General features: G+C 48.9%; 1 protein-coding gene across 1 annotated transcript in view; it reads left to right on the top strand.

Moving 5' to 3' along the window:
• LOC109906495 (insulin receptor substrate 1-B-like) overlaps window positions 1–19,985 on the top strand; it is a 53,970-nt gene that overhangs the window by 14,639 nt on the left and 19,346 nt on the right. Inside the window, exons 2-3 of the mRNA XM_020504204.2 lie at window positions 4,236–4,540; window positions 4,709–7,883. Coding sequence (XP_020359793.1) covers window positions 4,236–4,540; window positions 4,709–7,883 — 3,480 coding nt within the window. The remainder of the gene's footprint in view (window positions 1–4,235; window positions 4,541–4,708; window positions 7,884–19,985) is intronic.

Raw genomic sequence — 19,985 nt, 5'->3', positions numbered from 1 at the left:
GTAAGCTGGTCATTTGCATAGGAAATAGCACTTCATTACAGTTGCTAACTGGAACCGTCTACTGTTCACCCAGAGAGGTGCTCCTTGTAGCCCAGGAGCACAGGGTCACTTTGACTCTGTCTTCACCATCCTGTAGTCTTATGAATCATCGCTGCTGAGGGCTTTGGGAAATGACCGCTGTGTGTGCGTGAGGGCTAAGCTCGTTTGCAGTGTTATGTACCCCCCTCCCCCCCCACCACCACTGTCCCTCTGTCCTTGTGCTGGACCTGACTGCACGGCCACCCCACTGGGTTTTCATTGCGTGAGCTAAAGGCCTTGCTCTTTCTCCACCGCTGGCTCCGTTAGTAACACACTGCCAGGGAGAGGTCCCGTAGGGGCCAGCCAGTCACATCTAGAATTCACACACTTCTGTACACCTCCTACTTCTGGAACGTCTGAAAGAGGTTGGTACGATGGCAGGTTGGGTAGCTGAGATGGATATTATGGCCACTTTTAAGGCGACAATAAGTGCAGCAGTGGAACCATGTACGCAGAGGGTCGGGAAGCAAGTTCAGGGAGCGAATACATTCTAATAAATAAATGAGCAAAACAAGAAACACAAACAGCGCCGTCATGAAAAACAGGAACAATGACGACTGGAGAGGAAACCAAAGGAAGTGCCATATAAAGGGCAGGTAATTAAGGAGGTGATGGAGTCCAGGTGAGTGTCATAATGTGCGTAACGCTGGTGACAGGTGTGCCCCCTAACGAACAGCCAGGTGACCTACGAGGCCGGGGGGGGGGGGGGAGCACACGTGACAAGCTGATGCGTTTAACTGAGCTAGCGGGCTGCTCTGACTGCTGCAGACGGCGTGTGTGGGTGCGTGCGCACGTGCACTCCGTGCGTGCGTATCACTAGCAGGTGTAGGACGGAAAACGGTGGCCTTGCAAGACCTGAGATCAAAGAAGGCTGTTGTGGGGTTGAAGTGGGAAACTTGACGCTCGGCTGATTTCTAAGGATGTATTCATAACAAACAACACAGGGCTGCTTCGCGGATAGCTGAGGAGTTGTTTGGGATAAAAGAAACGCACGGTTGAGCGGTATTTGGCCCGGGGATCTGAGGCCGTGCGTGGGAAGGATGGTCAGCGGGGTGGGATTGTAAGGTGGTGACAGGGGGAGAAATAGTGTGAAGGAAGGACGCCGGATCTATTTTGACTTCCATTATTACACTTCAAGTCAAGTTTCTGTCGTCACTCAGTAGATCCCGGAAAGTCTACGTCGTTTCCTTCCTCGTGTTTCATTCATTCTTTAACTTCTGCTTTCATTTTTCTCAAGGACCTTTTTGTTTTCCTTCTGCATTCCCTCATCTGTCTCAGTCCCTCTGCCTCAAAATCTACAAAACACATTTTTCTGGTGGTAAATCTTTATGCAGCTGGCAACAACACACACACACACACACACACCCAGACAGCGGTCGATTAAATATTCATGCTTGGCTTAGAGTGACTCATCTAATGCAGAGGACATGCATCGTACACAGCCAATGGTCTACGTTGTTTTCCATGTGTTTGGTACCATTGATTCCATTCCAGCTATTACAATGAGCCCATCTTCCTACAGCTTCTCTCACCAGCCTCCTCTGTCTGGCATAACAGCTATTCTGGTGTGCCTTGATGTCCTGGTTCATCATCCATTTAGCGGTAAGAAAGCCAGAAGAGCATACACACGCAGGTTTCCCATTCCACGGCCACAACTGAATGTTTTGGAAGCGGGGAGTGGAAATGTTAGTCATAACAGATGGTCGAGTCTGTCGCCGTTTTGTTTTTGCGTTCGTGCCGGAGGTTTTTGTCCATACACGTGGTTATGATTATTGGGTTAAACAGAAGGCACGGGAGAGACAGAGGAACACATGCTTCCCCTGCACCTAATTGATACCACTTCATGTATGTGCACGAGCACACAAACATGCACACGTGCACAGTCCAGTATGATAATGTTGGAGGCTATGGAGGAACAAGGGCTTTCTTGTGTTTGGTTGAAGTTGACAGAGGTGCCTCTTAAGAGCTATCAGTCTAAACATCTAAGCATTTAGGCCTAGTCTTAAAGTGAGTGTGGGTCGTTTGCTTGCGAAAGATTCATTGACACCCATTCTTATCTATGAAAGGCGTTAAACACATGTTCTGGTCCCCTTACCTACCACTGAAATTAACAGAGGACTTCACTGTTCTGTATTAGACCAAGTGAGTTCAGTCTCAGGGAAAGTGTGGTCTTCTCCGTTTACAGTGAGTGACCTGTAAATGAGGGTCTACTGTAACCAAACCTTATACAGTAAATGAATTTTTTTTCTATGGGGTTGTAATGTATTCAGAACGTCTCAAACCTGCAAACGCTAACCAGGTGTATGGAAAAGAAGTCGTCCTAAGGGCTACAGAGACGGGCGGGATGGATGGTAAATTATCCACACTGACCATACCGATCGCTTATCGCAGGCATTTTGCTGATATCGTTCTTCACAACAAGTAGCCTGTTCTACAGAAATTAAGTTTGTAATTAAAGAAGTTTGCTAATGCGGGTGATCGTTAATGGGACAATTGATGGCTACAACCATCAAACTAGTAACAGTAGTTTAATGGATAATAAGAAAAGAACAGTGGTGCACATGAATGTTATGAACCTATTGTTCTATTTACCGTTATCACATCAGTTCAGACAATTTATCGCGATGTGGATTTTTGTCAATATCGCCCAGCTCTAATCCGCAGGAAGTCGCCCCGTAGGCGTTGCAAGTCAGTAAAAAGACAGGCTAGTCTTTTTGTTTTCAGTCATTGTTCTTTTGAAGTGCCTGAATCCTCAACCGTTTACATTTTTCGTGCGCGCGTGTGTGTGTGTGTGTGGCCACCGAGTTGAAACATGCAGCTGCATGAAGAGCAGGACTCACAAACCGCTGTGGATTGTTCAGAATTTGCTAAAACACTAGATATCAGCACAGCTTGTATAACGGCGGAGGCTTGTTCGTGTGTGCTGGGTAAATAGTGGTGCTTTCACCTCACATTCCCTCGTAACTGAGGCACGACGGTCATGTTGGTCTGTTTTTATCTCTATATTCCATCCCTCTATCCGCCCACCTGTTTTAATCTCTATATTCCATCCCTCTATCCGCCCACCTGTTTTAATCTCTATATTCCATCCCTCTATCCGCCCACCTGTTTTAATCTCTATATTCCATCCCTCTATCCGCCCACCTGTTTTAATCTCTATATTCCATCCCTCTATCCGCCCACCTGTTTTAATCTCTATATTCCATCCCTCTATCCGCCCACCTGTTTTAATCTCTATATTCCATCCCTGTATCTGCCCACCTGTTTTAATCTCTATATTCCATCCCTCTATCCGCCCACCTGTTTTAATCTCTATATTCCATCCCTCTATCCGCCCACCTGTTTTAATCTCTATATTCCATCCCTCTATCCGCCCACCTGTTTTAATCTCTATATTCCATCCCTCTATCCGCCCACCTGTTTTAATCTCTATATTCCATCCCTCTATCCGCCCACCTGTTTTAATCTCTATATTCCATCCCTGTATCCGCCCACCTGTTTTAATCTCTATATTCCATCCCTCTATCCGCCCACCTGTTTTAATCTCTATATTCCATCCCTCTATCCGCCCACCTGTTTTAATCTCTATATTCCATCCCTGTATCCGTCCACCTGTTTTAATCTCTATATTCCATCCCTCTATCCGCCCACCTGTTTTAATCTCTATATTCCATCCCTGTATCTGCCCACCTGTTTTAATCTCTATATTCCATCCCTCTATCCGCCCACCTGTTTTAATCTCTATATTCCATCCCTCTATCCGCCCACCTGTTTTAATCTCTATATTCCATCCCTGTATCTGCCCACCTGTTTTAATCTCTATATTCCATCCCTGTATCCACCCACCTGTTTTTATCCCTCTATCCACCCATCTGTTTTTATCCCTCTATCTACCGACCTGTTTTTATCCCTCTATCCACCCATCTGTTTTTATCCCTCTATCCACCCACCTGTTTTTATCCCTCTATCCACCTACCTGTTTTTATCCCTCTATCCACCCACCTGTTTTTATCCCTCTATCCACCTACCTGTTTTTATCCCTCTATCCACCTACCTGTTTTTATCCCTCTATCCACCTACCTGTCTCTCAATCTCTATATAAAACATTTCTCTCTCTCTCTCCCCTCTATATCCATCCCTTCTGTCCTCCTTTCCAGGTAAGGTGGCTAGTACCGACACCGGTCCGGGAGGGGACTACGGTGTACCCACCCCAGGCCCCGCCTTCAAGGAGGTGTGGCAGGTCAAGGTGTGGCCAAAGGGGCTGGGCCAGGCCAAGAACCTGGTGGGCGTCTACCGGCTGTGCCTGACTGAGAAGACGGTCAACTTCGTCAAGCTTAATTCAGATGCCGCGGCCGTGGTCCTGCAACTGATGAATGTGAGGCGCTGCGGTCACTCCGAGAACTTCTTCTTCGTGGAGGTTGGTCGTTCCGCGGTCACGGGCCCCGGGGAGTTCTGGATGCAGGTGAGATGAGATGTAACACAGGCCTAATCTCTGGGGTTGCAGCTCTGAGTGGTCACTGTGTTTTGATTGGCAAGCTGTGTATTCATCCTAATGCATGACCATTTGATGTTGGCTAAACTTAAAGGAAAAGAGAACCCATAGAGTATAACTGTGTTCTGTCTCATGCAGGTGGATGACTCTGTGGTGGCCCAGAACATGCATGAGACCCTGCTGGAAGCCATGAAGGCCTTGAGCGAGGAGTTCCGCCAACGCAGCAAGTCGCAGTCCAACTCCGGACCAGGAGGGGGTGCTACAGCCTCCAACCCCATCAGCGTCCCCTCGCGACGCCACCACCCCAACCCGCCCCCCAGCCAGGTGGGCTTCACCCGCAGGCCCCGCACTGAGCCGCCTGGAGGGGCTGGAACTGGGGGAAACAGTGCCAATGCATCGCCCACTCCCCGCCACAGCTTCCCCAGGTCACGCACAGCCAGCGACGGGTGTAAAGGTGAAGAAGGTGTGGGTGGAGCGTGTGGAGGGGTAGGGCAGAGTTCCAGTCTTACTACCAACGGGTCCTGCTCCACCACGCCCATCCTCAGGTCCAAATCGGCCCGCTCGGCCCCCACCCTGGCTAAGAACAACCCCATGGGCCTGATGCGCTCTGTCTCCACCCCATCCCCCTCCCCGGCCCCCAGCCTCTCCTCCAGCTCCGGCCACGGCTCAGAGTTTGGGATAGTGGTGGGTGCGACCGGAGGAGGGGGTGGTGGAGCAGGGGCCAGTGCATACAGCCGCGTCCCCTCGCACAACGCTTCCGTGTCGGGCTCCCCCAGCGACTATGGCTCCTCGGACGAGTACGGCTCCAGCCCTGGGGAGCAATCCTCCCACTCCCTCCTGGCCCCCTTCCTCAACATGCCTGGAGGGTCAGCCGGGTCGGGCGGCCACGGTCAACCCCTGGACGATGAGGCTGCTAACTACACCCTAATGGGTCAGCGTGGTGGTGGTGGAGCCACGTCATCTGGCTGTCTGCCTGCTGGTGCATCCAGCTCAGCCCCTTCCCACCAGGCCCAGACCAAGAGGGTCTTGCGTCGCTCCTCCAGCCGGGAATGTGAGGCTGAGAGGGGGCTGCTGAGCAAGCGGGCGTCCCTGCCCCCCATGGCACTGGAGCGCCTGGCCCCACGGCCCCGCAGGGGGGAGGAGGAGCAGGACGAGGATGCGGCCGACTACGCCATCATGTCACGAAGCACCAGCAGGGAGTCCTTCACCACCTCCTCCTCTTCACGGAGAGACTCTGAAATAAGCCCCGGTGGAGAGGGGGGAGGTGGGGGGTACCTGGATGTGGCTGGAGAGTTGGGTGGAGGTGGAGGTGTAGTGCGGGATAATGGCTACATGTCCATGCTCCCGGGAGGAGTGACCCAACCCCCTGTCAACCTCACCAACTCTCTTTCCGCCTCGGTTGCTGACGAGTCCAAGCTGGCGGACGACTACATGGCCATGACACCCAACAACAGCGTATCACCGCCACAACAGATCCGGCCCCCTCCCGGAGACGGCTACATGATGATGTCACCCAACAGCAGCTGCTCTCCGGACCAGCGTGGTGGCCTGGCAGGCGGGGCCTGGGTGGGCAGCAGCAGCGCGGACAGCCGGGCGGGCAGCGACTACATGAACATGTCCCCCATCAGCGCCCGCTCGGCCAACAGCAGCCCCCCTCCCCCCGAGCACCCCCCTCAGACAGACCCCCATCCCCTTCAGCAGGCCCCTCAGACAGACCCCCATCCCCTTCAGCAGGCTCCCAAGATGGTCTACTCCTACTACTCACTGCCCCGCTCCTACAAACACACGCCACCTGGTGGACACTTTGAGGACAGCCGAGGAAGGAGGCCCAATGGGAGCGGTGGTGGTAGAGGGGTTGGCAGGGCAGTGGGTGGTCGTCAGGACCCCAATTTGGGTGCAGTCCAAGGTCGCCACCTGTCCCTCTCCTCGTCCTCATACTCCTCCAGCTCGGCCAGCAGCGAGAGCCTAGGGGAGAATGAGGACAGGTCTTCCCAGGGAGCAGGCCCCTCAGGTGGGGGAGCTCACTCTAAAGACATAGGGCTCCTCCAGCAGAGACGGGCGGCCCCCAAGCAGGGCCAGCAAGGGGGAGCCAGGACCCGGCCGGTCAGCCTGTTTGTGGATGTTTCCAAAGCCAACACCCTCCCCAGGGTCCGTGAGAACCCCCTCCCCCCGGAGCCCAAGAGCCCAGGGGAGTATGTGAGCATCCAGTTCAGAGGAGGGCCAGGAGGTGGGGAAGGGAGGGGACTCAGACATGGGATGTCCCTCCCTCGCGGTTCCAGCCAACGCCCCTCACACCAGCCCACGTCCTGCCTGGGGGGGTTCCTGCCCCTCTCCCGCAGCCCCTCTGCCCCCCTGACACCCCTCACCCCACCATCAGCCTCTGAGTATGTCAACATGGACCTGGGGCCCTCTCCATCCCCCTCGCCCCTCTCCCTGACACCGCTGGGCTTCCCTTCCTTCCCCACCCCTCCTACGCCCCCTCCCATAGCCCTGGCACCCAAGGCCCACGGTGTGCTCAGGGTGTCCCCTCAGCAGCAAGGGGATCCCGAGGGGGCTGAAGCAGGGCCCAGGATAAACAAACAGACTACCCGCGTTGTGGTGACTCAATCAGAATCCCCTACCTCCTGCGGGGACTATACAGAGATGGCCTTCAGCCTGAACAACAACAGCATTGCCAGCTCCATGTCCAACAACACCTCCTCCAAAGCCCCCTCCCCAGCCAGCCCCAAGCCACCAGTCCCTGTCCTCACCTTGGGCCTGGACTTCCCCCTGGCCAAAACCGGGCCCAACCCGGACCACGGCGCTAAAGTGATCCGGGCCGACGCCCAGGGCCGCAGACGCCACTGCTCCGAAACCTTCCTCCCCTCCCCCTCTCTCCCTCCCCAATCCTCCAACTCTTCCTCTGTCGCCTCCCTCTTCCCGGAGCACGCCCAGGCTGTGGCTCGCCGTCTGGGGTTGGAGGGCATGCTGTGGGGAAACGGAGCATCAGCTGAGCATCTCCCCTCGCAGTTCCTCCATCCCGGGCCTGGCCTGCCCTCTGCCCAGACTTCATCCATGGAGCAAGGCCTCAACTACATAGACTTGGACTTGGCTAACAAAGAGAACCCTCATGCAGCCCTAGACGGGTCTTCAACCGTCCAGGCCAACCCCCTTCGCCTCTACTCGTCCATGTTGACTGGGGGGGCCGGGGTGGTGGTGTCCGGGGCTGGAGTGGGGGGCAGTGTAGGCTCCAACCTCAACACCTATGCCAGCATCGACTTCTACAAGTCAGAGGAGTTGCGAACGCATCAGAACGGAAACAAGGATGGTACAGGTAAGATGAACTGGTTTCTCACGTCTGCTCCTTTTGTCATATTTAGGTAGTAGTCTAAATGTCCTCGCTCTCTTTCTCCCTCTCTCTCTCTCTCTGTCATGCTCTGTGTGCAGCTTTGGTTGCTCTCCTGAGCCTCTTCTTATGCCACCTCTCTCTCTCTCTCCCACCTCCATCGCTGTGTCCTGCTGCTACTGTCGAGATTATTCAGATGAAACAGTGGCCTTTTACATAATCAAATGAAACTGAGCAGTTCTGTCCGTCTATGTTCATATTCAGGCCCACCTGGCGCCGGATTACACACACACACACACACACACACACACACACACACACACACACACACACACACACACACACACACACACACACAAACACAGAAACCAATCAGATATTTGTTACTGTCTATTTAAGCCTAAATCAAAGATATGGTTAGGCTGCGATCTGTAGCTAAGTACATGCAATGGTTTTATCTGCAAATCTATTTTGTCTAAAGGGCAGAGCAATATGAAACCTTTTTAAAATTCAATGTTCATTTGTAGCGGTTGCATAAGGCTGAAACAACCTATTAAAACAATTCATATTCCATGAAAATGGGCTTATCGATTTTTTTCATGTCTCGGACTGCACATTCTATGCAATTTAATCAAGAGAAAATATCCATTTGGATAAAAGTGTTGCTGGTGTGTGATTATACAGGTTCAGGAGTAATGCTGGGAAAGGTAATGTCTTGTTTACTGGAGCCTCAGAATGGAATGAGTTGCCTCTGTCTATAAAAACAACGCCTTTTCTGTTTTTTTAAATGGTCAAATTAATAAACTAAACTATCCTGAGCTGCTCATTAGAGAATCCCGTCTTCCCTGACTTAGCCTGAGCTGCTCATTAGAGAATCCCGTCTTCCCTGACTTAGCCTGAGCTGGCTCATTAGAGAATCCCGTCTTCCCTGACTTAGCCTGAGCTGCTCATTAGAGAATCCCGTCTTCCCTGACAAAGCCTGAGCTGGCTCATTAGAGAATCCCGTCTTCCCTGACTTAGCCTGAGCTGCTCATTAGAGAATCCCGTCTTCCCTGACTTGGCCTGAGCTGGCTCATTAGAGAATCCCGTCTTCCCTGACTTAGCCTGAGCTGGCTCATTAGAGAATCCCGTCTTCCCTGACTTAGCCTGAGCTGGCTCATTAGAGAATCCCGTCTTCCCTGACTTAGCCTGAGCTGGCTCATTAGAGAATCCCGTCTTCCCTGACTTAGCCTGAGCTGGCTCATTAGAGAATCCCGTCTTCCCTGACTTAGCCTGAGCTGGCTCATTAGAGAAGCCCATCTTCCCTGACTTAGCCTGAGCTGCTCATTAGAGAATCCCGTCTTCCCTAACTTAGCCTGAGCTGGCTCATTAGAGAAGCCCGTCTTCCCTGACTTAGCCTGAGCTGCTCATTAGAGAATCCCGTCTTCCCTGACTTAGCCTGAGCTGGCTCATTAGAGAAGCCCGTCTTCCCTGACTTAGCCTGAGCTGGCTCATTAGAGAAGCCCGTCTTCCCTGACTTAGCCTGAGCTGCTCATTAGAGAATCCCGTCTTCCCTAACTTAGCCTGAGCTGGCTCATTAGAGAAGCCCGTCTTCCCTGACTTAGCCTGAGCTGCTCATTAGAGAATCCCGTCTTCCCTGACTTAGCCTGAGCTGGCTCATTAGAGAAGCCCGTCTTCCCTGACTTAGCCTGAGCTGGCTCATTAGAGAAGCCCGTCTTCCCTGACTTAGCCTGAGCTGCTCATTAGAGAATCCCGTCTTCCCTGACTTAGCCTGAGCTGGCTCATTAGAGAATCCCATCTTCCCTGACTTAGCCTGAGCTGCTCATTAGAGAATCCCGTCTTCCCTAACTTAGCCTGAGCTGGCTCATTAGAGAAGCCCGTCTTCCCTGACTTAGCCTGGGGTGCTCATTAGAGAATCCCGTCTTCCCTGACTTAGCCTGAGCTGGCTCATTAGAGAAGCCCGTCTTCCCTGACTTAGCCTGAGCTGGCTCATTAGAGAAGCCCGTCTTCCCTGACTTAGCCTGAGCTGGCTCATTAGAGAAGCCCGTCTTCCCTGACTTAGCCTGAGCTGGCTCATTAGAGAAGCCCATCTTCCCTGACTTAGCCTGAGCTGCTCATTAGAGAATCCCGTCTTCCCTGACTTGGCCTGAGCTGGCTCATTAGAGAAGCCCGTCTTCCCCGACTTAGCCTGAGCTGGCTCATTAGAGAAGCCCGACTTATCCTGAGCTGGCTCATTAGAGAAGCCCGTCTTCCCTAACTTGGCCTGAGCTGGCTCATTAGAGAAGCCCGTCTTTCCTAACTTGGCCTGAGCTGGCTCGTTAGAGAAGCCCGTCTTTCCTAACTTGGCCTGAGCTGGTCATTAGAGAAGCCGTCTTCCCTAACTTGGCCTGAGCTGGCTCGTTAGAGAAGCCCGACCACTGTATCTGTATAGATAAACCCTGAGTGGGGATTTATAAGCCGATACTAACTATTAAAGTACTGAGTGGTGGAGCATAAGCACTAGCTAGCCTTCACACTGTGGGCCTTTATGGAGGATTTTAGCCCTCCACAGTGGGTCCTTATTGGGAACATGTTAGCATGGTCGCGTAAGCCAGGCAGCATGGGGCAGAATGTTACACGTTGGCTGTGAATGTTGAGAGGGGGCCAGCGTTTCACTAACTCACACTGCTCCCAAATGCCTCTGTACAGTGACCCCTCCTCTCTTCATCCCTCCAGTCCATTCCGCCTCCCCCTTTTTCCTTCTCCAATAAATGCTCCTTTTGTTCGGGTGTTTCTGCCGTGGTAGGTTGCCAGCTCCCTTCAGCTGGGCCAGGCTGGACTGAACTGAACTCCCCCCCCTCCCCTTAAACGTGTTCTCTCTCTCTCTCATCCCACCTCTCTCTCTCCTCTCTCTGTCTCTTTCTGCTCTTCTCCTCCCCCCCTCTTTCTCTCCTCTCTCTCTTTCTGCTCTTCTCTTCTCCCCCTCTTTCTCTCCTCTCTCTTTCTGCTCTTTCTCTTCTCCCCCTCTTTCTCTCCTCTCTCTCTCTTTCTGCTCTTTCTCTTATCCCCCTCTTTCTCTCCTCTCTCTCTCGTTCTGCTCTTTCTCTTATCCCCCTCTTTCTCTCCTCTCTCTCTCTTTCTGCTCTTCTCTTCTCCCCCTCTCTCTCTCATCTCTCTCTTTCTGCTCTTCTCTTCTCCCCCTCTTTCGCTTCTGCCTCTTTCTGCTCTGCTCTTCTCTCCCTCTCTTTCTCTCCTCTCTGTCTCTTTCTTTCCCTTCCCTCTGTTTTCCCATTGTGTCTCGTTCCGTCCCGGAACGATGAGAGAAGGCAGATAAAAATAGATTTTGGGAGTGCATGGGAAGTATCCCTCTTATGGAGGAAAGAGGAAAGCGACTAGGATAGAGAGAACGAATGCCAGATAGGAATAGAATGAGAGCCAGTGTGAATGAAGTGTGAAGAACCCAAAAGTACAGACTGATCCGTGGATTACGACGTGGTATGGAAGCAATTATTAGTCTCGTCTGTGCATTTATGTAGGCCTAAGATTTTAGGTAAACTAACTCTGGTCCATGGTAATTGTGGGGATTTCTTTCTGGCAAGCTCCAGCATGTGCGGGTGTGTGTGTGTGTGTGCGTGAGGTGGGGTAGGGGGGGTGGGGGAGTGGACTTGTTTAACTATACTTGTGGGGACCAGAAGAGTAAACTAACAAAGATCGGGAGGCATTTTGTTAGTCCTCACAAGGTCAAATGTTATTTTGAAGGCGTTAAGGTTAGAATTAGTGTTAGGGTTAGAATTAGAATTAGGTTATAGGCACTAGGGTTAGGTTTAGTTAGGTTTAGGGTTAGGTTTAGAGTTAGCGTTAGGGACAATAGGATTTTGAATGGGAAAGAATTGTCTCCCAACAAGGTTAGTTATACGAGACTGTGTGTGTGTGTGTGTGTGTGTGTGTGTGTGTGTGTGTGTGTGTGTGTGTGTGTGTGTGTGTGTGTGTGTGTGTGTGTGTGTGTGTGTGTGTGTGTGTGTGTGTGTGTGTGTGTGTGTGTGTGTGTGTGTGTGTGTGTGTGTGTGCGCGCGCACACGTAAGTGTGGTGTGTGTTTGTGAGAGGCTGTTGTGAGTGGCTGTCTGTTTATGTAGAGTTTATTCCTGGGTGTGTACGTCAGGTGTAGTGTACAGTGCACACGACTGCATGCCTGTGACCATTTATGTGTTTTTTAATGGGAGCTTTAAATTATTTAGATGGGAAGTGCACTGTGAACACGTGGCCCCTCCTGAAACACACACATCTGTGTTTAGGGTTACCTCATACTTATGTATGTTTCAACTACGGTGTCCTGCACATATGCTTCTTCAAAAAGGAGAAAGGCGATTTGGATGGTTGGGGCGAGTGCATGTGTTTACCAATGAGTGATGTGATGTGGTTTTCCTGTAAAGTCAGATGGTGGAAATCCAATCCCCCTGTAGGCCATGCCAACATGTTTCAGGAAGACCATGTGACACTCTATTAGCCGTCTCACCACCATGCCTCGGGCTGCCCCCCTAACCTCCACATTACAACGGTTCATAATATACCTCGATCCTTGGTCATTTGAAAAAGGCGCCCTATGCTAAACTGACACCTAGCCCCTAAACCGACACCTAGCCCCTACCCCCTAAACCGACACATAGCCCCTACCCCCTAAACCGACACCTAGTCCCTACCCCCTAAACCGAAACCTAGCCCGTACCCCCTAAACCGACACCTAGCCCCTCCCCTTTGCCCTACCCCCTAAACCGACACCTACCCCCTAAACCGACACCTTGCCCCTCCCCTTTCCCCTACCCCCTAAACTGCTGCCTAGCCCCTATCCCGGGTCCCTAGCCCCTATCCCAGGTCCCTAGCCCCTACACCTGGCCCCTACCCCAGGCCCCCTATCCCGGGTCCCTAGCCCCTATCCCGGGCCCCCTAGCCCCTACACCTGGCCCCTACCCCAGACCCCCTAGCCCCTACACCTGGCCCCTACCCCAGGCCCCCTAGCCCCTACACCTGGCCCCTACCCCGGGCCCCCTAGCCCCTACACCTGGCCCCTACACCTGGCCCCCTAGCCCCTACACCTGGCCCCTACCCCAGGCCCCCTAGCCCCTACACCTGGCCCCTACCCCAGGCCCCCTAGCCCCTACACCTGGCCCCTACCCCGGGCCCCTAGCCCCTACACCTGGCCCCTACCCCAGGCCCCCTAGCCCCTACCCCGGGCCCCCTAGCCCCTACACTTGGCCCCTACCCTTTTACCCTTTAATAGTTGCCTCCAACTACTGACGTAGGATCCGATACTTTGCAATCTTTTCAATTCAATAAATCTTTTTAAGTCTCTGAAGGGGCAGCATAAAAACTCAGGATTAGTGAGAAACAAAAAATCATGACCTACTTCCTTATATGATCTCAGTCCCTGCATTTTCATAGCCTGTCATAGTGGTATACACACCAGTAGCATGGCACTGTCCTGTATCGCTCTGTAATGCTGTAGTGCCTCCTGGCAAGCCCAAGGGCGACATGGCATGTTGGCACCTCCTCAATGCCCCATGCCAACTGTGGAACTTCTGGAGAGGTGCTTAACCAGCCATGGGCACCACTTGCTCTGGGGCACACGACACACACACACCACACCGCACACAGACGCACGTATATACACACACCGTTGGGACTCGGGGGGGAAGGGAAAAATAAGAACCCATTCACCCAATTCTACTGCTCTCACTCGCTCTCACTCACACACACACACACACACACACACACACACACACACACACACACACACACACACACACACACACACACACACACACACACACACACACACACACACACGTCTGGCCTCTGTTCTGTGGTGGCTGCTCACCCAGTGGTAAGTGCTGCAGTGAGTGATGGAGTAAAGTTGAGCCGAGGCGGTTTAGAAGTATTTAATCCGTCTCACCCCTCCTCACCCCTCCCTCTTCATCCTTGCTGTTGGAGTTATATTACAAACACACACACATACAGTACACACACACATACAGTACACACACACATACAGTACACACACACATACAGTACACACACACATACAGTACACACACACACATACACACGCAAACCCTTTTTCTTTCTGTCCGTCCGTCACTCACTCTTTTGCTCTCTCACACACACACACACACACACACACACACACACACACACACACACACATACACACATACACACACACACACACACACACACACTTGGACACCACACACTGAACAAGTCTACTCTGTCATTGAATCCCTGACCTGAAACCATAGCCAGGCGAGGCCTATTTATATGCTACCAGTATTTTCACTATCCTTTTGTACTTGTTGGATGACTGCAGTCAGTTCATAGCTTCTTTTTTACTTGGTACAGATGTAGGATCTTAATTTGATCACCCTGCTGCAGGAGTACTTTCCTTGCAATGCAGCACATGTTAAACGTGAAGGTGTATTTGAGGTTTAAAAAGGCTTCTGAAATGTGTAATTTTCACGTTTAAATTTCAGACTTGATTTTCCCTTCAAAATGTATCAACCCCTACAAAAGAAATGACATTAATTATAATACACATAATAATTCACATTTCTGTTTCTGCAGGATTATTTTCCTTCGACATCTAGAATAAGACGGTTGGATAGATGCAGTGCCTATTAGAGTATATGACCAGGTATGACATTCAGTACAGTTAGTCACACAGTTGCCGCGGGTGCCATCTTGACAGGGAAATTATGAAGAGATGTTCGTAACTTCTCAACGTGACGCTACACAAAAGCACTTAGAGAAACTGAACTGTAAATGAAGTGTTACAGAGTGTTGAACATTAGGCAACATCCTGCCAATTGCATCATATGTATCAGTAACTGCCTTCTCATGGATGCTGCAGATTATAATGACATTCAGTCTGCTACAGATATTGTGTGGCATGGTCAGTTTGATGAGATCTCAACATTTTTCCACTGTGAAAAGTGACTTTCTACTATTAGTTCTATGCTATATCTACTTCTACGAGAGAGAGAGAACCCTGGAGATCCTTCTGGACCATCAGATCCAGTTGATCCCCCCCCTCAGCCTGTGTTAGGTCAGGATGTGAGCTATGCTATGGACACAACCCTAGTCTAGACCAGACCTAGGTTCAAATACATGTGTATTTGAGTATCTGCCACGCTCCCCAGCACTGCACACTCCTGCCACCATCATTACATACACCTGCCCCCCCCCCCCCCCCCCCCCCCCCCCCCCCCGTCACGCGCATCAACGATTATTGGACTCACCTGGACTCAATCACCTCTGTCATTTCCTCCCCTATATCTGTCTGGTTCCCCGCTCTGTTCCCTGCTTCAGCGTTGTTGTCGTATGTTCTTGTTTACCCGTGTGCCAACGCTTCGCCTGTCTTGTTACCTGTCTGTTCCTGATTAAATGTTGACTACCCGTACCTGCTTCTCATCTCCGGCGTCGGTCCTTACAGTATCTGGTATTTCAAATAGTTATTTTTGCAAAAACCACCACTTTTATTTTAGTAATGGTTATTTGTAAAAAAGTAAATAGTCTACCAAATACTATTTTCAAATACCTGGGTTAAATACATGGGTTAAATACATGGGTTAAATCCATAGGTTAAATACCTGGGTTAAATACATGGGTTAAATAAATGGGTTAAATACCTGGGTTAAATACATGGGTTAAATAAATGGGTTAAATACCTGGGTTAAATACATGGGTTAAATACATGCCTTAAATACATGGGTTAAATACATGGGTTAAATACATGCCTTAAATACCTGGGTTAAATACCTGGGTTAAATACATGGGTTAAATACATGGGTTAAATACCTGGGTTAAATACATGGGTTAAATACATGCCTTAAATACCTGGGTTAAATACCTGGGTTAAATACATGCCTTAAATACATGCCTTAAATACCTGGGTTAAATACATGGGAGTCTATTTGAGTCAGTGTATCTGAGTATCGACAGGATAGCCTAGTGGTTAGAGCATTGGACTAGTAACTGGAAGGTTGCAAGTTCTAACCCCTGAGCTGACAAGGTACAAATCTGTCGTTCTACCCCTGAACAAGGCAGTTAACCCACTGTTCCAAGGCTGTCATTGAAAATAAGAATTTGTTCTTAACTGACTTGCCTAGTTAAATAAAGGTTAAAAAAAAATTAAAATACACATTTGCTTCCAAATACATTAAAATATACACCTACTTGTCTTTTCAATTAAAATAGATATTTGAAAATAGTTACTTTGAATTGATGTGATAGCCTAATTCAGATATTTGAAGGTCTGGTCTAAATATAGGACAAATAGCATTTGCTTAAGACTATTAATTTATTTGACCTTTATTTAACTAGGCAAGTCAGTTAAGAAAAAAAACGTATTTTCAATGACGGCCTTGGGACAGTGGGTTAACTGCCTTGTTCAGGGGCAGAACGACAGATTTGTACCTTGTCAGCTGGGGGGCTTGAATTTGCAACCTTCCGATTGCTAGTCCAATGCTCTAACCACTAGGCTACCCTGCCGCCCCACAATGAAGTGAGTTTCCCATTTGTATCTACAGTTGAAGTCGGAAGTTTACATACCTTAGCCAAATACATTTCAACTCAGTTTTTCACAATTCTTGACATGTCACCTTCTGACCTTAGTTCCTTTGTTTTGTCTTTTGTTTTAGTATGGTCAGAGCGTGAGTTGGGTGGGTTGTCTATGATTTTCTATTTCTGTGTTTGGCCTGGTGTGGTTCTCAATCAGAGGCAGCTGTCAATCGTTGTCCCTGATTGAGAACCATATTTAGGTATCCTGTTTTCCATTGTGTTTTGTGGGTGTTTGTTTTCAGTCTTTGTGTGTCTGCACCAGACAGAACTGTTTCGGATGTTTCTTTGTTGTTCAGTTTACTTTATTAAAAAGATGAATACGTACCACGCTGCACATTGGTCCTCACCTTCTTCCACCGACGACGGCCGTTACATGATATTTAAATTGACATACACTCAATTAGTATTTGGTAGCATTGTCTTTAAATTGTTTCACTTGGGTCAAACGGTTCCGGTAGTCTTCCACATGCTTCTCACAATAAGCTGGGTGAATTTTGGCCCATTCCTCCTGACAGAGCTGGTGCAACTGAGTCAGGTTTGTAGGCCTCCTTGCTCACACACGCTTTTTCAGTTCTGCCCACAAACTTTCTAGGGGATTGAGGTTAGGGCTTTGTGATGGCCACTCCAATACCTTGACTTTGTTGACCTTAAGCGATTTTGCCACAACTTTGGAAGTATGCTTGGGGTCATTGTCCATTTGGAAGACCCATTTGCGACCAAGCTTTAACTTCCTGACTGACGTCTTGAGATGTTGCTTTAATATATCCACATAATTTTCCTGCCTCATGATGCCATCTATTTTATGAAGTGCACCAGTCTCTCCTGCAGCAAAGCACCCCCACAACATGATGCTGCTACCCCCCGTGCTTCACGGTTGGGATGGTGTTCTTTGGCATGCAAGCCTCCCCCTGTTTCCTCCAAACATAATGATGGTCATTATGGCCAAACAGTTCTTTTTTTGTTTCATCAGACCAGAGGACATTTCTCCAAAAAGCACTATCTTTGTCCCCATGTGCAGTTGCAAACCGTAATCTGTCTTTTTTTATGTCCGTTTTGGAGCAGTGGCTTCTTCCCTGCTGAGTGGCCTTTCAGGTTATGTCGATATTGGACTCGTTTTACTAGGGATATAGATACTTTTGTACCTGTTTCCTCCAGCATCTTCACCATGTCCTTTGCTGTTGTTCTGGGATTTATTTCACTGTTTTGCACCAAAGTACGTTCATCTCTAGAAGACAGAACACGTCTCCTTCCTGAGCGATATGACGGCTGAGTGGTCCCATGGTGTTTATACTTGCGTACTATTGTTTGTAAAGATGAACGAGGTACCTTCAGGCATTTGGAAATTGCTCCCAAGGATGAACAAGACTTGAGGAGGTCTACAATTTTTTTGCTGAGGTTTTGGCTGATTTCTTTTGATTTTCCCATGATGTCAAGCAAAGAGGCACTGAGTTTGAATGTAGGCCTTGAAATTCATCCATAGGTACACCTCCAATTGACTCAAATTATGTCAATTAGCCTATCAGAAGCTTCTGAAGTCATGACACAATTTTCTGGAATTTTCCAAGCTGTTTAAATGCACAGTCAGCTTAGTGTATGTAAACTTCAAGTGCAATAATCTGTCTGTAAACAATTGTTGGAAAAATTACTTGTGTCATGCACACAGTAGATGTCCTAACCAACTTGCCAAAACTATAGTTTGTTAACAAGACATTTGTGGAGTGATTGAAAAACTAGTTTTAATGAGTCCAACCTAAGTGTATGTAAACTTCCGACTTCAACTGTACAGTGCCTTGCGAAAGTATTCGGCCCCCTTGAACTTTGCGACCTTTTGCCACATTTCAGGCTTCAAACATAAAGATATAAAACTGTATTTTTTTGTGAAGAATCAACAACAAGTGGGACACAATCATGAAGTGGAACGACATTTATTGGATATTTCAAACTTTTTTAACAAATCAAAAACTGAAAAATTGGGCGTGCAAAATTATTCAGCCCCTTTACTTTCAGTGCAGCTAACTCTCTCCAGAAGTTCAGTGAGGATCTCTGAATGATCCAATGTTGACCTAAATGACTAATGATGATAAATACAATCCACCTGTGTGTAATCAAGTCTCCGTATAAATGCACCTGCACTGTGATAGTCTCAGAGGTCCGTTAAAAGCGCAGAGAGCATCATGAAGAACAAGGAACACACCAGGCAGGTCCGAGATACTGTTGTGAAGAAGTTTAAAGCCGGATTTGGATACAAAAAGATTTCCCAAGCTTTAAACATCCCAAGGAGCACTGTGCAAGCGATAATATTGAAATGGAAGGAGTATCAGACCACTGCAAATCTACCAAGACCTGGCCGTCCCTCTAAACTTTCAGCTCATACAAGGAGAAGACTGATCAGAGATGCAGCCAAGAGGCCCATGATCACTCTGGATGAACTGCAGAGATCTACAGCTGAGGTGGTACAGTACAGCACTGATAGACATACCCCAAGCGACTTACAGCTGTAATCGCAGCAAAAGGTGGCGCTACAAAGTATTAACTTAAGGGGGCTGAATAATTTTGCACGCCCAATTTTTCAGTTTTTGATTTGTTAAAAAAGTTTGAAATATCCAATAAATGTCGTTCCACTTCATGATTGTGTCCCACTTGTTGTTGATTCTTCACAAAAAAAGACCGTTTTATATCTTTATGTTTGAAGCCTGAAATGTGGCAAAAGGTCGCAAAGTTCAAGGGGGCCGAATACTTTCGCAAGGCACTGTACATGTTTGGCAGAATTGGCCTGGGATTTCCAGTGTATTATATATGCTGCATTATAAAGGGCCCTATAAAATCTGTTTTCTTTTTTGACTGATTCCCGTAGCAGGTTTCCACCCTAAAACTCACCCTTTTTTTATAGAACATCCAATTAGGTTGTTTGTCCACAAGAATGCTTAAACCACATCAGGGTACCACTTGAGGTCTGGGGAAAATCTCTCATTTGTGGTGTTGTTGTCCTTTTAATGCATGTGTGCACCAGCCATAGACTTGTTTGGCTAGCGGTGTTTCTGTAGCCCTCAACAAATAATCATGATATAATGAATGAACATTTCATTGAGAAGATTTTGGGGGATAGAAAGGCTATCTACCAGCAGATGGTTATTGTTAGCATTATCGCTAACGGATACACAAAGTGAGGACTAGACATACACAACACACAGACAGTGACATTCTTCCCACTGGGCACAGGCTGGTTGAATCAACGTTGTTTCCACGTCATTTCAATGAAATTCCGTTGAACCCACGTGGAATAGACGTTGAGAATTGTCACCTGTGCCCAGTGGGCTGTGTCGTTTCAGAAAGTTGCAGGAAAATACGAATCGCTCATGCATTTTGTTCATGTCTTATGATTATCTTGGGCAAATGAATGCATTTCTAATGAGTTGAATTCGTACTAAGTTCAATATATATATTTTTTTACATTGTTGAATTCCGTTTGAATGTCTGGATTCCGTGATTCTCTGCAGACT

This window comes from Oncorhynchus kisutch, linkage group LG16 (assembly GCF_002021735.2).
Source record: "Oncorhynchus kisutch isolate 150728-3 linkage group LG16, Okis_V2, whole genome shotgun sequence".
In the NCBI taxonomy this organism is placed as follows: Eukaryota; Metazoa; Chordata; class Actinopteri; order Salmoniformes; family Salmonidae; genus Oncorhynchus; species Oncorhynchus kisutch.
The sequence above is the reverse complement of the archived record's forward strand: the minus strand, read 5'-3'. Positions and strand labels throughout refer to the sequence as shown.